A 14585-nucleotide genomic window follows, 5' to 3' on the forward strand; every position below is an offset into this window, starting at 1 on the left:
GTGTTACTCTACTACTTGATTTTAATGTTGATCCCCCCCCAACCCTGTATAAACCTTTTTATCTGCCCTAAATCTAGGCAGCTGGATTATTTTGAGTTGCATTTTTTTACTAGTGTGTTTCAATTTGTAATTTTACTGAAGAAAAATGTAACTTATGTAAGATGAAATAATTTTCAAGTTCTTGTATATATGAAAAATACTTAATAGTGCATTCAAAAAAAATTTAGTTTTGCTATATTCAGTGATAAGCAGCAGTGATAGGATTAATAAAATAGAGGCAGAATTGGGATGAAAAGCATGGCCTTTAGAACTTTAGTTACCTAAAGAATTAACCATTTGAGGAAAAAGAACCATGATGCAATGCTGTTTTCACTCTGCAGTGGTAACCATAACTATTAATTCAGTGCAGACTTTTTTTCTGACAAAAGCCAGACACCAGTAATTCTTTCACTGATAATGCAGTGTATTGGATCACAAAATGGCTCCTCTTCAGCTTCAGTGCAAAGATACCAAATTAGTTTGCTCCACTGCAGAAAGCTTTTCTCTTGTGGATGGGTTATGGCATATAGGAAGCATGTAATGTAGTTCAGTCATGGATTCCTTGTAGATGTAAGCCCTGATTGGTACGGATGGATCTGCCATTGATGTGGTAGGATTTCATCCATTTGGTAATGCTGATATTTTGTCTATTCCTGCTGTAATTGTTCCAGCCATCAAAAACGGAATGAATAATGGTAGGCTGAATAACTACATTAATTTGTATTTCTATCTGTATGGACATCTCTTTACTTTTTTTTTTCTCAGTATGACAACATCTTAATGGAAGAGTCCGCTCAGATCCTGGAGATAGAAACCTTTATACCTCTTCTGTTGCAGGTTAGACTTGAAATATAAAACATATTTAAAAAAATTATAAACAAGAGTCTGTATTCTTGAACAATAGTGAATATTAAAATGGAAAATATCTTGTGCAGAAAGTAACTCAGAACTGATATTTGCTATTTCAGTAGGCAGTAAGAACTGTCACATTGATTATAAAATTATTTTATTTAGTGAAATAAGCATCTTACAGGTTTTTTTAAATGCTTGAATGAGCATTGAATAACCAGCTACATCAGGCCGGTGAGGGAAAATAAGTGTATATGAGAAATGCAGAAACTGAAGAGTTCATGTAATTAAAGCAGACTGTTTCACCAGAGAGGCATATTCTGGGGGATTCCATTAGTGTATTTACATGAGCCATCCAAATAATCCTTGAAAATTGAGTGGGGGGTTTTTTAACGAAACCTAAAGATCTAGGCTTCCGGAGTAGCAGCACTTGATTTCTTCAGTTGCAATTCAGAAAGAAATTTTTAAAAACTGCTTTGTTTGGTGAGCTCTCTGTCCAAGATTAAAATTGCTGCTAAGAGCAGAACGACTATATAGAATGCTTGGTCTTCTCCAAAGCTGTAAGCTTTTGGAAGGGGGTGAAAAAAAAAAAGAAAGATTTCTTTTTTTCCATGCCAATAAAAATAATTTTCATACTCCTTCTTACTAAGGCATTTTCAGACTTGATGAGTTGGACAGTCCACAGTTCAGTTTTCATTCCTTGCTGTCTGATCAGAAACGGTTTCAGAGCTCTTCCAATTCAAGTGACAAGAAAAAGAACTTTAGGTTCTGTCTTGAATAGGGCTCCCATGGGGAAAGGAAAATATCACAGGAGTGTGTAAGAAATGAGGGTCTGGCAGGTGGAAGTCTTCAGGATTGTAGTTCTTGGATAATGTTACCCGCACAATCTGTTCCTTTTATGTCCCCATATTTTTTCATGAGGTCTGTCAGTATGTAACATGGGTGCACAAGGGATGGTACAGAACTGGAAAGAGATATACGAAACATACTGAAGAGAATTCAGTCCAAGAGCCAAGATGAGAGAGAATTAGTTAGAGGCACATCCTGGTCATGGAAGAGGCCATGTGAGAATTACAGAGGTAAAGAGGTGAAGCACATGAACTACAGAGACACTTGAAAGGCAGGTTAAGTCTGTGCCTCAGACATCTGAGCACTTAAAACTGTTTCAGATGCATCAGTCATCATTCAGATGCTTCATATTCAATACCTCAGAATCCTGAAAGTAAAGTTCAAAGGACAGTTCTGGAGTAATACTGCTAAGGAGTAACCAGGTTTTTTTACTACTCTAGTGTCTATAATTGTAGTTCTTCCTTTTGTTCTCTGACAATGTGTTACTTTTGGCCTTTAAAGCAATGTAATATGATATTTATCCTGATATTTCTCTACTAATTTTAGCAGATAAAGGTATCTATTGTTTTATAAGAAAAAAGACTTTATTTAGAATTCTACTCTCTGATTGGAAAGAAACTAATAGTCTTTAAAATGACTGCAGTTCAGTGTAACTTAAATGTTGGAATTTAGAGATTAGACAAAGGCAGCCAATTTAACTATTAATGTGTTTTAATTGAGTGCCTGGATTATATCATAATAGTTACAGTAGTGTAATTTTTTAATTCTAGAACCCCCAGGATGGATTCAGTCGTTTGAAGCGGTGGATTATGATTGGTGACCATCATCAGTTGCCACCAGTCATTAAGAACATGGCTTTTCAAAAATACTCCAACATGGAGCAGTCTCTTTTTACACGGTTTGTTCGTGTTGGAGTGCCAACTGTTGATTTGGATGCACAAGGAAGAGCAAGAGCAAGGTGAGATAGCAGATTGCATGTCTAGCTTGTATGGAAATACCAGGTTAAAATTGGGAGTAGTGCACATATAATTTTGGAAACTTTATTTTTTATTGTTAGGACAGAAGTTTGCAAAACTGGAATTTAGTTGTTTTGTTCCATTTTTTTCAGCTTAGACTAGGAAGGCAGAGTTTACTTTGCTGAAAAGCAATCAGATTTCTTTCTTCATTGTTATTTTTATATAGTAGTACTCTGCTGTTGCATGAGTACTTCAATGAAAATTATATTTAAAGGAATTTAATATGCTTAAGTGTTTGGGTTTTTTTTACAACTGAGACTTCTTTGCAGAAGCTTCCTTTTCTAAACTAACATTTAATATATTCAAGGTTAAATAAAGATTTGATTTATTTAGCGTTGAGTATGTATTTCCCTTAATTCTGTAAAAGGGTACTTTTCTTGTAGTATTTCAGCAGAACTGCATCTTTCATTGGTGGCATCTAGGTTGTCCAAACAAGACCATAAAGCCTTTTTTATATTAAAGGAGATACTGCATCTCTGTAGTAAAATAACTTTTCTTTTTATCTAAGTATTTGTCATTTCACTGTGGTAATTTAAATATCAGATTTATTTATTGTGTAAATTGCACATTTGTGGTGTTATATTAAGAAGGAAAAATAAAACCAAATAAGAGAAAATTACTCTATATAAAATCTTGCTTTTTTAAGTTTAGTTGTAAATCTTTATTTTAGGCATAAAATGTAGTTGACAATATGAAGGAGAACATTTTTTTCGTGTAGGAATTGTTGAGAGGGTAGAATATTATTTTCTAGTCTTATGAATGACAGTTTAAAATGCAAATTCTCTCTGAGTATAATGGTAAATGACATTTATTTTGCCATCTACTATTTCACAACATCTCAGTGAATTTTTTAGTGGTAAGAGAGCACAAGAATTCCTTCATTTTGCAAGTAGTTTTTTGATCAAGGATTTTTTTCCATACTTTCCTATGCTTTGTCCTTTTTGATCAGAAGTAGCTTACCTGTTAATTATCTACTACTTTATCTGGTCTGGATATTGTTATGCATTTGTGAGTGAGGCATTTTGGTTGTATTACTGTCCTATAAATACCAGCGATGATTCAGAATTAGGTAGATTTTGGTTCTTTCCCTTCATGTCTTATATTAGTACATGGCAATACACAAAATAAGTAACAAAATAAATTTCTTTTTAGAGTAAGAAATTCTACAACTGTTAATGCAGAAAATGTTTTTTTTCCTTACTCCTGTTTTGTAAAGAAGAATTAATATTCCTTAAGTTCTGTTACCCATGAAAATTTCCACTAGAATTCTTTGCAAAATTTTAATCTGATCAAGTAGAACAGACTTAAGGCTGTGTGTGCCACAATGAAGTGAAATCTGAAGTTTTCTGTGAGACAGAACCAAACAGAATCACAACTTAAAAGTAATATTGCTGGATAGCTTGTTCAAATAAATTCATTTATATATGTACAGCTGCCCAGCAAAGTTATTCTTTTCATTGAAAGCCTACAGAAGCACTAATCTTGAAAGCAAGGGGTTGTGTGCATGTGAACTATTTTGAATGAGTTTGAGAACCTATAACTAACTCTTTGGGGTTTGTCTCTGTGGTTTTGAACAGTTTATGTAACCTCTACAACTGGCGTTACAAGAATCTGGGTAACTTGCCTCACGTGCAGCTTCTGCCAGAGTTCAGAACAGCCAATGCTGGCTTTTTGTACGACTTCCAGCTTATAAATGTAGAAGACTTCAATGGCGTAGGAGAGTCTGAACCCAATCCATATTTCTATCAGGTAAGAGAAATATTACATGTATAATTCTTTTATTCTGAATATGACTTAGTAGATCTGCAGTGAAGACAGGCTATCAAAATACAGTAAACTGATGTTTAGTTCATGTTCTCAGATCAGTCGTGTATGTGTGATTCTTTTCCTCCTGTTAATAAGTTTTGAATGTTGAAAATGATAATGTAATATGTTGTATTTTTTGCTCAGTGAATGACTTTTATATCTGTTTTCTCAATTTTATGGGAGAGATGAGATTTAGTGTGTAATTCATTACAAAATGTCATTTTGACCTAAGGCAAATTAAAGTCGTTGCAATTCAGCTGCCTGATAGTGAAATAAAGAGTAGCATTTAACCTGAACATGAAGAATCAAAGTTTGCTTGGTGGCACATATTTGAGTTTTAGGAGTCACTGTATTGATTTGATTTATATGTAGGAATGCTAAAAGGTCCGTTCGTAGAAGAATAAAACAGTACTGCAAGAAATATACATCAGGCAGAGAAGCATTGTGGCTTAAGGACATTGCAAAAAAGCCCTTGATCTTGAAGTTTCTCAACTAAATTTTCAAATCAAACCATCAACAACAGTCTCCATCTATTTCCCTTAAACTGGGAAAACATTTTACACTTGTAATAAGATGCTTATATTTTCAGTCCTTTTATTTTTCTTGTTTTAAAAGCAGTGATGAAACAGACTCTGGTGCCTAGAATACCAAGCTTGAGTTTTGGAAAAGTTAGAAGCTGGAGCTGTGTGCAAGTTAAGGAGTTTAATTCAAACATGGAGTTAACACCTTATATTTTGCTTAATATTATGGAAAGCAAACCAATAGACTTTTAAATAATAATATTAATATTCATTTTTTCCCTCTGAAGATCACTGAGACTTATGTTAATCTGTTTTTAAAAAAGGCGTAAAATATATTCATAGGTTTTGCTTTGGTTCCTCTCAATGTATTTTAATACAAATTATTTTGCTGTCAGTGAAGAAAGCAATGGTGAGTCATAATGCACTTTATCCCACTTCTAGATTGAGGACAAAATTGTTCGGAGAGTTTCTTTTGGTTTTGTTTTTTAAACTGTAATGCAGAAGTAGTAAAAAGTTGTCCAGTGGAAGATGAACAGCTGAAAGGAGTGCCTGATAATTGAGAGTATGAGCACTGCTTAGACCACTCTTTAGCTGAAGAAGATTAAGAACACTGATATGAGGACACAAAACACATTTGTTATTACAACAGTGCTTTCATGTGCAAACTCCTCTATTTCTTCCTACTATTACTTTTTTTTTTTCCCAGGATCTTAAGCATTGCAAGATATTTAGTGGAGTATATTGGTGGCATTGCATGTTTTTTCATGAGATAAGAGATTGCCACCGTGTATTATTTCTCTTTGTGAATTTGGGCTTTTCTTTCCAGACTTAGAGGGGATTAAAATTTGTAGAATAGCTTTACACCCACAGGTGTTTGATATGCCTGACAAATGCATTTTCCAAGTAATGCAGAGCCCACTTAGTAAGAAAAAATAAATGAAGCTGGTATGTCCAGCCTATTCAAACATGCGCCAAGTGGGGATAAAATTCCAAGTATAAATAGATCAGGAGTAAATGTCAGCATTTGAGAACAACTTCTTAACCTGAAAGATAATTTTTGTTGACAGAAAATGAATTTAAACAGGCTATGAATAACTTCAGTCTGGAAATAGAACAAAACTTCCTATAACCAGAAGGGTGGTTCTTTGGGACAGACTTATAAAGTAAGGGCGCAGAAAGTAAGTTACAATGTACAAAATAACAGCTGGTCATTTGAAATTGAATAGGTATGGCCTGCAGTAGAAATAACTGGATTTCATAATCCAGATGTCTGTCTCCTAATGAATACATGAAAGGACTTTATTCTAGTTCAACTAGTTCTTACTTTCAGTTTACTGGAGAGTGAGTCATTGCAGCTTTTTGGGGTGACTGTTTGGAACTCTTGACTAAATATTGCAAAGTTTCAGTTGGTGCCTGATAATAGTATTGATGTAGATATTTTCAGTAGTTCTCTGAAGAGGAATTAGAACAAAGTTATTAAACCTACTTATGGTTCTTTTATTCTTTCAAAATGGTTTGTATGAAATGAGGAAAGAATTATCAGATCTAGAGACGTTTCAGCACTAAGAGATTTGTCTAAATACATGACAGTGTCACAGGTGTTATTCTTTTTAACCTTACAGGCTGGGTAACCCTTTTTTTGTCTTCTATTTTTTCTTTTCTTTTTCTCTCATTTTAAACTTTAGAACCTTGGTGAAGCAGAGTATGTTGTGGCAGTTTTCATGTATATGTGCCTGCTTGGTTATCCTGCAGACAAGATAAGTATCCTGACAACATACAATGGACAGAAACACCTGATCCGTGATGTCATTAATCAGCGGTGTGGAAATAATCCACTGATTGGACGGCCAAACAAGGTGACTTTGAAAATATATTAGTCATTGGAGTGGTTCTGCTTTCTGTGTTTTTAAATTGTCATACTGTCAATAAGACTAATTTAATAGATTCACAGCTACCTGTGCAAGTATTCCCTGGTTTACTACACATTTATTAATCTATGTTCTATGGAATTTTGTAATTAGTGCCTTTGTTTCTGCCTGTTGGTAATTTGACAGAGTGAAGTCAGTGAAGGTGAAAAGACTACAGGTTACATGGGACAGAATAACTCTATTTTGTAATTTATTTTGTCCTCAATAAAAACAGCAATCCCCAAACCCACACCTTTAGGAAGATCCATCCAGGGTGGAAATTATTTGATAAAACATATGACGAATCTGACGAAACAAATAAAGAATGTAGTTATTAAAGTCTGGTGCTAATTCTGCAGGTTAAAATTATATTATAAAGCCAATGACTTTCTGTAATCTTTTGGTATTAGCAACCCTGCTAGTTGTCTGAATTTAAAACAAAAAAGAAACTATATTTAGTCAGACAACTCCTCTAACATCTTGCAAAACAACTCTAGACTTTTTGGTTAGAGACCAACTAAAACAGTTAAAGCATTTTCTTTTCTATTCTTGTTTACTGCAATCTCAGTCCAAAGTTGATGTTAAAATTTTAGTGTCATGTTTTAAGTGAAATCGCAAAGATTAACCTATGGAGGTTTTTTTCTTGGTTTTTGATTCTCTAGGTAACAACTGTGGACAGATTTCAGGGTCAACAAAATGATTATATTCTCCTTTCACTAGTGCGTACCAAAGCTGTGGGCCACCTTAGGTAAGTAAGAACACCTTTTGTAGTGTCACTGAAGTACATGTTCTCTGTGTCAGATACAGAAATGTTTATAGTACCTTGTACAAAAGTGTTAGATTATTTGGGTATGTAGTAGAAATGAAGTTTAATGCTATATATATAATGAAGTTGAGACATACTTCCTTTTATAAATGTCTGGTACCCTCTTCGTGATCACTTAATCCTTTAGTAATGGCTCTTATACTATAATTAGTTTATATTACTACAGATAGGCTGAACTTGGTTTCAAGTAGAATGCTAAGACTGTAATGTTTGTTGAGCAAATGCAGGCTTAAATTTTCTCATAAATCCTTTCCTGTAAGTGAGACTTATTTATTTTGCATCAGAAGTGTTTGATCATTGCATGAATTACATTATTATGTGTGGTTTTAAATGTGCTTTTGTTTTGGGATGGGATGGAGGAAGACTTGTCTAATCAGCAATAGTTAGATGAGTTATCAAATTCATCTTTACTCATTTGGTGATACAAAAATAGTGTTGGGATTTGTTCTCAATGCTTACTCTCAACTTTACTTGTGAGGTGTAGGAAGATAGTAAAGGGTGTTTTTTCATATCATTATTGATACAATGGACCTATATATATATGGTTCTATATAATGGTACTAGGGTTTGGTAGCTATTGAAACAGTATGTAAGAAAAAACTAAAGACAGAATAGTATTTTAGCAGATGATTTTATATTTCCTTTAATTGAGACTTTAGCGTACTTTTAGTTATTTTTATTGGAACTATTTATCAGTGAAAAAGAACATGATTGATTTTGTTTTCTGAAGGGATGTCCGACGATTGGTTGTTGCCATGTCAAGAGCCAGACTTGGACTTTATATCTTTGCAAGGGTATCACTATTTCAGAACTGTTTTGAACTAACTCCAGCTTTCAGCCAACTCACAGCTCGACCGCTTCACCTCCACATTGTTCCCACAGAATGTTTTCCAACAGCAAGACAGGTAGGAATAGCTGCACTGGATTTTGGTATCTGTAATGGGTGTTTGTGTTTGCTTACTTTTTTTGAATGGGCTATGGAAGATGGAACTGTTTTCTCTGCTAAACCAGTGCCTCCACCTCTTGGCATTGGACCAGTCTGCCCAGGGAAGTGATGGAATCATCATCCTTGGAAAGCTGTGTGGATGTGACACTTGAGGATATGGTTTAGCAGTGAACTTGGCAATGCCACTTGATTATTGGATTTCTTGATCTTAGAGGTTTTTTCCAACCTTAACGATTCTATGAGTCTATGATTTATGTCCTTAGAGTTAATTTTTATCATGATACATGCTAGCTGGTTTTAATTGATACTTCCATAAAACTTAATTATCAGTATAACTGTTGTGCCTGTGTAATGGATTCAGTATTTTTCTTTTGTGATCAATAAGTAAGCTTTCAGTGCTTACATATTTTTGGTCTAGCTATGAAACAAAGTTATTTCTCAAAAAAGCCACATAAAGCTAATCACTTCTCATACAAAGACATAAAGTTATATTTAGCTGAATAATTCAGGATAACCAATTTAACCAATTAATTTTTTTTTCTTTTTAAATTAGTTCCAGAATCACGAGAGTTTGGCTGCTGTGCTAGGTTCATAAGCACAAAAACCTAATTTGTAATATGCTCTAGATCTTTAGGGAAAAATTTGTATTCAGCATCAAAGCACAGGGCACACAGACCAGGCTGCTAAATGAAGAAATAGAGGAGCATATCTGCTTTGCATACTGAAGCTTTGAGAAGGGGTGCCTGCATGTACCCCAAATTCAGTTACAAATGTTTCCCTGGTCTTTACTGCTGTTGACAATTTTGGGAGGGAGCCCTTCAGTTGAAACTTTCAGATCATGTGTGCAACAAGAGTGCAATGTGCATGGTCAGTGAGTGTGAGCAAGAAACAGCTGGACTGCAGAGGGCAAGTAGGCCAAGTCCTAATTATGAAATATTTGTGCCTTTAATATGTTAACTTACTCAATTCCAAAATGTACTTTATGAAGTAAGAATCAGAATCTGGCCTTTCCTTTTGAAATTTCTTCTTTGGGATGCAATATCATTATTAATCCAGTTCCCCAAAGTGGAATACCTATACTTGCTAACTTTCCAAAGAATTCAGCAATTTTTTTTCTTTGAAAAAGAGTATTTAACTTCTTGGGGCTTATGTTTTCTAATATAGTTGAATAACTTTTGAATAATGGTTGCTTTGCTTTGTTTGCTTTGTCAACCTTTTTCACTTTCCTTAGAATGGAGAAAGACCATCTCACCAAATACATGTTATTAAGAACATGCCTCAAATGGCTAACTTTGTGTACAATATGTATATGCACATGATTCAGAGTACTCGCCACCATCAACAGGTAAGGCCCTTCTAACTCTTGGCATATGTGCACTTAAAACAGAATTGTTTTTTGGTAGAAGCAGCATGAGAAGCTGTTGAGGTTTGAGACTGTTCCTGTTATATTTCAAATTCAAGAAGAGTTTGTGACTGGGAGTGAGAATATTGAGGTCTTTTAAAATCTTGCAGTAACAAAAGCTGCATCTTCTAGAAATTTGAGCCCCAGTTTAAGGTCACTAGTAGTAATTGGTGCCAGGTGGTAGACATGGCTCTGTCTGGTCCAAAAATACTATTCATTAATACTAAATTTCAGTATTTACTTGAAAATAAACTTGTGTGTTATATTTCAGGTAAGTGCAGCTAGTGAGATTATAACACCACTGCATGTTGCAATAATGTTTTGAAAGACCAGATCATGTTTTGAAACCATTTTAACCATGTTAAATCACTGTATTTTCCAGGCTGGTTCACAGCTGTAGCATTTTTTGTTCTAGAGCAATTTTTTTTAGCACTAGTTCAGCACCAAGCAAAATTTCATGGGGTTGGAAGCAGTTGTAGATGCTTTTTGTACCTAGTTTTGTCAGTGTTTAATCTCTGAACCCAACAGAAAACCGTTGTTATCATATGTAAGTATAGTTTAGAAAGTATACTGAGCAGAAAGCTGCCTTTACTCAGCATACTTGGATCTGTGAAGCCTACAGGAAGTTGACAGTAACTGGAAGGGAGAGTGGTCTTAAATGCTACCCCTCGACTGCGTCAGCTTTTACCCAATGTCTGGCGTGCACCCTGTTTATGTTACCTGTAATTTATTCTTTCATGGTACTCTGAAGTTCCCTTATTGGTTTTCGCTCTTCTGAAAGATTTCCAAAAGTAGACAAAATTGATGTGAAAGGACACTACTCACTCTGTATTAGCTGACTGTGGGAAGGGAGTGTGAATGTGGCTGTATACTTGAACAGATAGTCCAAGGTTCTTGTCTGTGAGATACAGGTTCTGTTCTGTAATGCAAAGATGTCTCTGTGCTACATCCTCTTCCTTTCTTCCACTGTTTCATCAAATATGGAACAGTGTAATCAGTAGAGATCAGAACCCAAAACTTCTCCTTTAACTGATTTTCAGACTTCAGATAGAAAATTTTTTTTTGTCTGCTGTTCTTATCCAGTGATTCTTGGATTTTATTTTATTTTTTCTTTTGTGAGACAGCTTCAGCCAAATTTTCAGCATTTTGCTACCTAGAAAAAGCCTTTGCCAGGTTGTCCTGCCAGACAGGATACTTTCTCGCTATTTTGGGGAAATGCTCTAATTATCTGTGTGCTGTAAAGAAAAGGGGATAGAGAAAGAGGAGTGACACTACTAAAATCTCTTTTTCTTACAACTATTTTTTATAGTAGTGAAGGAAACTCACACTTTTTTGTTAGAAACCCAGTCCTATAAGCACAATAAGACTCGTTTAGGAGCCAGTTTGTCTAACGTAGTTGGAGATCTTTCAACCATGCAAAATGCTATGTGATGAAGACTTACTAGACTCTGTAGTTGGTCACATTCAGGTGTAAATGAATAGCCCTGTCAAAACAGGGAAGTGTGTATACATGTCCTGAAAAGCAGATGGTAGCATCTAAATATTACCAGCAGATGGGTTTGCTTGACACATTAAACAAATATGCACCTGATCCTTCTGCTAATGCTGGTTATTCCTTTTGGCATCCTAATCTTATTCATTGCTAGCTAAAATTAGTTACAAAACTGCTGTTTTCCTACTGTGTCAGTGAATCACATTCTCCTTGCAGGGGAAGCCAAGAAGTGAACTATAGATAAAAAGCAAAGCAGGCATTAAATTTCTTTTGTCCTATTTAGTACAATGTAATATTTTTCCTTTTCTTTTACACTAGTCTTTATAGTAGTAGTCACAAAGCACAACATTCATCTAACTAAATCACAGAAGACCGAATTTGTCTCATACATCAAGACTGCATAATTGCTTTATGGATTTGTCTGTGCTTAGTAGTATTTGTAATATTAGTGCCATCTAATTGAAGGTAAGACTTCACTGTAATTAAACACTTAATTTGTCATGTGAAGCCAAGTTGCCTTTTGAGGAAAACAAAACTGAATAATCATCAATGGGAAGTTTATCAAGCTTGCATTTAATTAAAACAATCCACAGTATCCCAAGGAAATATCCATCATGTCGTTAAATAATGTCAGGCTGCAAGAAGTATGAGTGTTTCTGGACAGCCTGGAATTGTATAGCATCCATACTTACAGTTCAGCTCTCTGTGTTCTTGGTGTTTTTTTCCCAAGTGGGGAATGCATTTAATGTTTTGCAAACTACTCTTTTGGCTGCAAGCAGAACATTTAAACATTGTTTTGACTGTTAGTAGAACTTGCTAAGTTCTACATTTACAGCTCTGGGTGAAACTTGGATAAGTACAGATTACAGTCACATAGCATTTTATAAGGTGTTGCAGGGGGTAATTATGGAAATAACTTGTTAAAGATAGGCCTGTTAAAGGCCTCAAAAGCAAGTTAAACATATGAGTTTGAATTGGTAATAGGTGAGTTATAGTAGTGTCACGTGTGGAGTGGGAGCTTCAAAGTTCATTAGAGAAGTCCTCCCATTGAGTCACGAGGTGGACCCCCTTGCTTTCTAAACTCCTCCTCAGAGAGGAGCCAAGGTGCAGCTGGATCCAATCTTAGCCCCAGATGTTGTCAAAGGATTGTCAAGTCTAAGAAATTACAGAGGTGTGATTGAACCTTTGTACAACTTTGTCCCGCAGGATTAAGGATGGCAAATCAGATATATTTATATAAAAATGAATTATTTATTATGATAAATGTTTAGACAAAAAGATCTTAATCAGAATTATTTACTACACAGTATAGAAGCTAAAACTACTAGTATAGTATAGTATATAGTATATATCAAAGCAATTATATTAAAGCAGTTATAATAAAGCTAGCAAAATAAAGAAAGAATTATTAGGTAGAGATTGTTGTTACCCATACCAGCGACTGTGGGCAAATCTCTTTCAGTCAGCCTCAAGGGGTAACCTTGAGGAACATCTCCCACCAATGGAGGAATCTCCACACACGCTCCAAAGGGGTATGTTAGAAGAACCTGCCATTGGAAAGTGGGATTAGACTTTTGTAGAATAAAGGGATTGACTGTCAGTCATATGTCTCCAGGTCAGCTGTGTCAGCTTAGCATTTTTAGATAAGGATACTTTACCATATCTGCCACACCTTTTCCTCACTATCAGGATGTTTAACTTTGGAGTTAGTGAGTCAGACTGATTTTAGCACAATTCAACACCAAAAGCAGCATGATATCCCCTCAAAGTCCACCACTGATAGCTTTGCAAAATAGGGCACTGTTCAAGTTGTTTTGCTGCATGCCAGGCAGAGCATCCTACTACAGGTAGGAATATGCATGTTGCTCCAAGTAGGGATTTACCATAACTTGTCTTACTGTTTGGGGTAATGGAACGTTTGCTATCCTTGAATTGGAAGGCCTGACTTGCTAATACCATCTTTTCAGGAAAAAAATATATCTGAGATGACCGTTTTGTGAGCCAAGATTATTCTAATTTTTTTTATATAGGACTGAAGTGCTTACAAATCATTAAGGCTTCTAAATCTTAAGTCTTTGTTGTTAACTTGGTATGCAAACTAATGCAAAATCCTAACTATAAGGTGAACAGTTCAAGCTAAAATGTAAAAACTTAAAATCCTTCCTTTTTAATCATTCAGCATTTACTGCCCCCACCTGCCATGATTGAAGAACCAGAAATGACTCAAACTGAAGAGACTGAAGTGGAAGGTGAAGGGCAAGACATGCAGGAAGATGCAGAAGAAGAAAATATGGTACTGGAAGAAATTATGAAGGAAGGAGAATTGAATGTGGTAGAAGTGGATGAACATCGAAAAATGCCCGAACACCCTGGAAGAGACAGTGACAGTGGAGACAGTGAACCTGAGAATGAGACTGAAAAGTGATTGACGGAATGCTTGTCATTTAGGCATTTTGAAAAATGGATGGGGAAGAGCAGTTAGAAAAATTGCTATTTTTATACTGACTTTTTTTAAAGGGTTGCTTTTGTAATGCGACTTGTTTGATATATTTGTCACTGAATGCTTTGTGGACTAGCAAGATGTTTGGCAAACATTCTACTGAGTTCTTGTCAGTATCGGTAATGTAATTTGTTTAATGGCCTCAAGTGATATGCATTTTCCTTTTCATAAGTTGTTCAGTAAAGATGCTTTTTATACCAGTTTTGAGTATTTGACCTTTAATTCAGTCACTATGTTACCCGTTAAACCTCACCGATGAAGTATATTCAGTATTAGTCAGACACTCTTTATAGTTGCCGTAGTGTTTTGCCCTGGAGAACTCCTTATGCAGAACTGTGCTTATGTACACTGAGATGGTATTTTAGGCAAAGGCTCAAGTTCATTAAGATACTTAGTTGTATGTCTGAGAAATGTGAATTATCATGCGACTTT

General features: G+C 35.2%; 1 protein-coding gene across 1 annotated transcript in view; it reads left to right on the forward strand.

Annotated features, from left to right (window-relative positions):
* The window catches only part of AQR (aquarius intron-binding spliceosomal factor), a 68062-nt gene extending 53709 nt beyond the window's left edge, over positions 1-14353 (forward strand). The window contains exons 29-36 of the mRNA XM_064658508.1: positions 805-876; positions 2508-2695; positions 4331-4502; positions 6766-6936; positions 7650-7735; positions 8544-8718; positions 9991-10104; positions 13833-14353. Coding sequence (XP_064514578.1) covers positions 805-876; positions 2508-2695; positions 4331-4502; positions 6766-6936; positions 7650-7735; positions 8544-8718; positions 9991-10104; positions 13833-14078 — 1224 coding nt within the window. The 3' untranslated portion in view covers positions 14079-14353. The remainder of the gene's footprint in view (positions 1-804; positions 877-2507; positions 2696-4330; positions 4503-6765; positions 6937-7649; positions 7736-8543; positions 8719-9990; positions 10105-13832) is intronic.
* The last annotated feature ends 232 nt before the right edge of the window (positions 14354-14585 follow it).

The sequence above is a fragment of the Pseudopipra pipra genome, chromosome 6, assembly GCF_036250125.1.
Source record: "Pseudopipra pipra isolate bDixPip1 chromosome 6, bDixPip1.hap1, whole genome shotgun sequence".
NCBI lineage: Eukaryota > Metazoa > Chordata > Aves > Passeriformes > Pipridae > Pseudopipra > Pseudopipra pipra.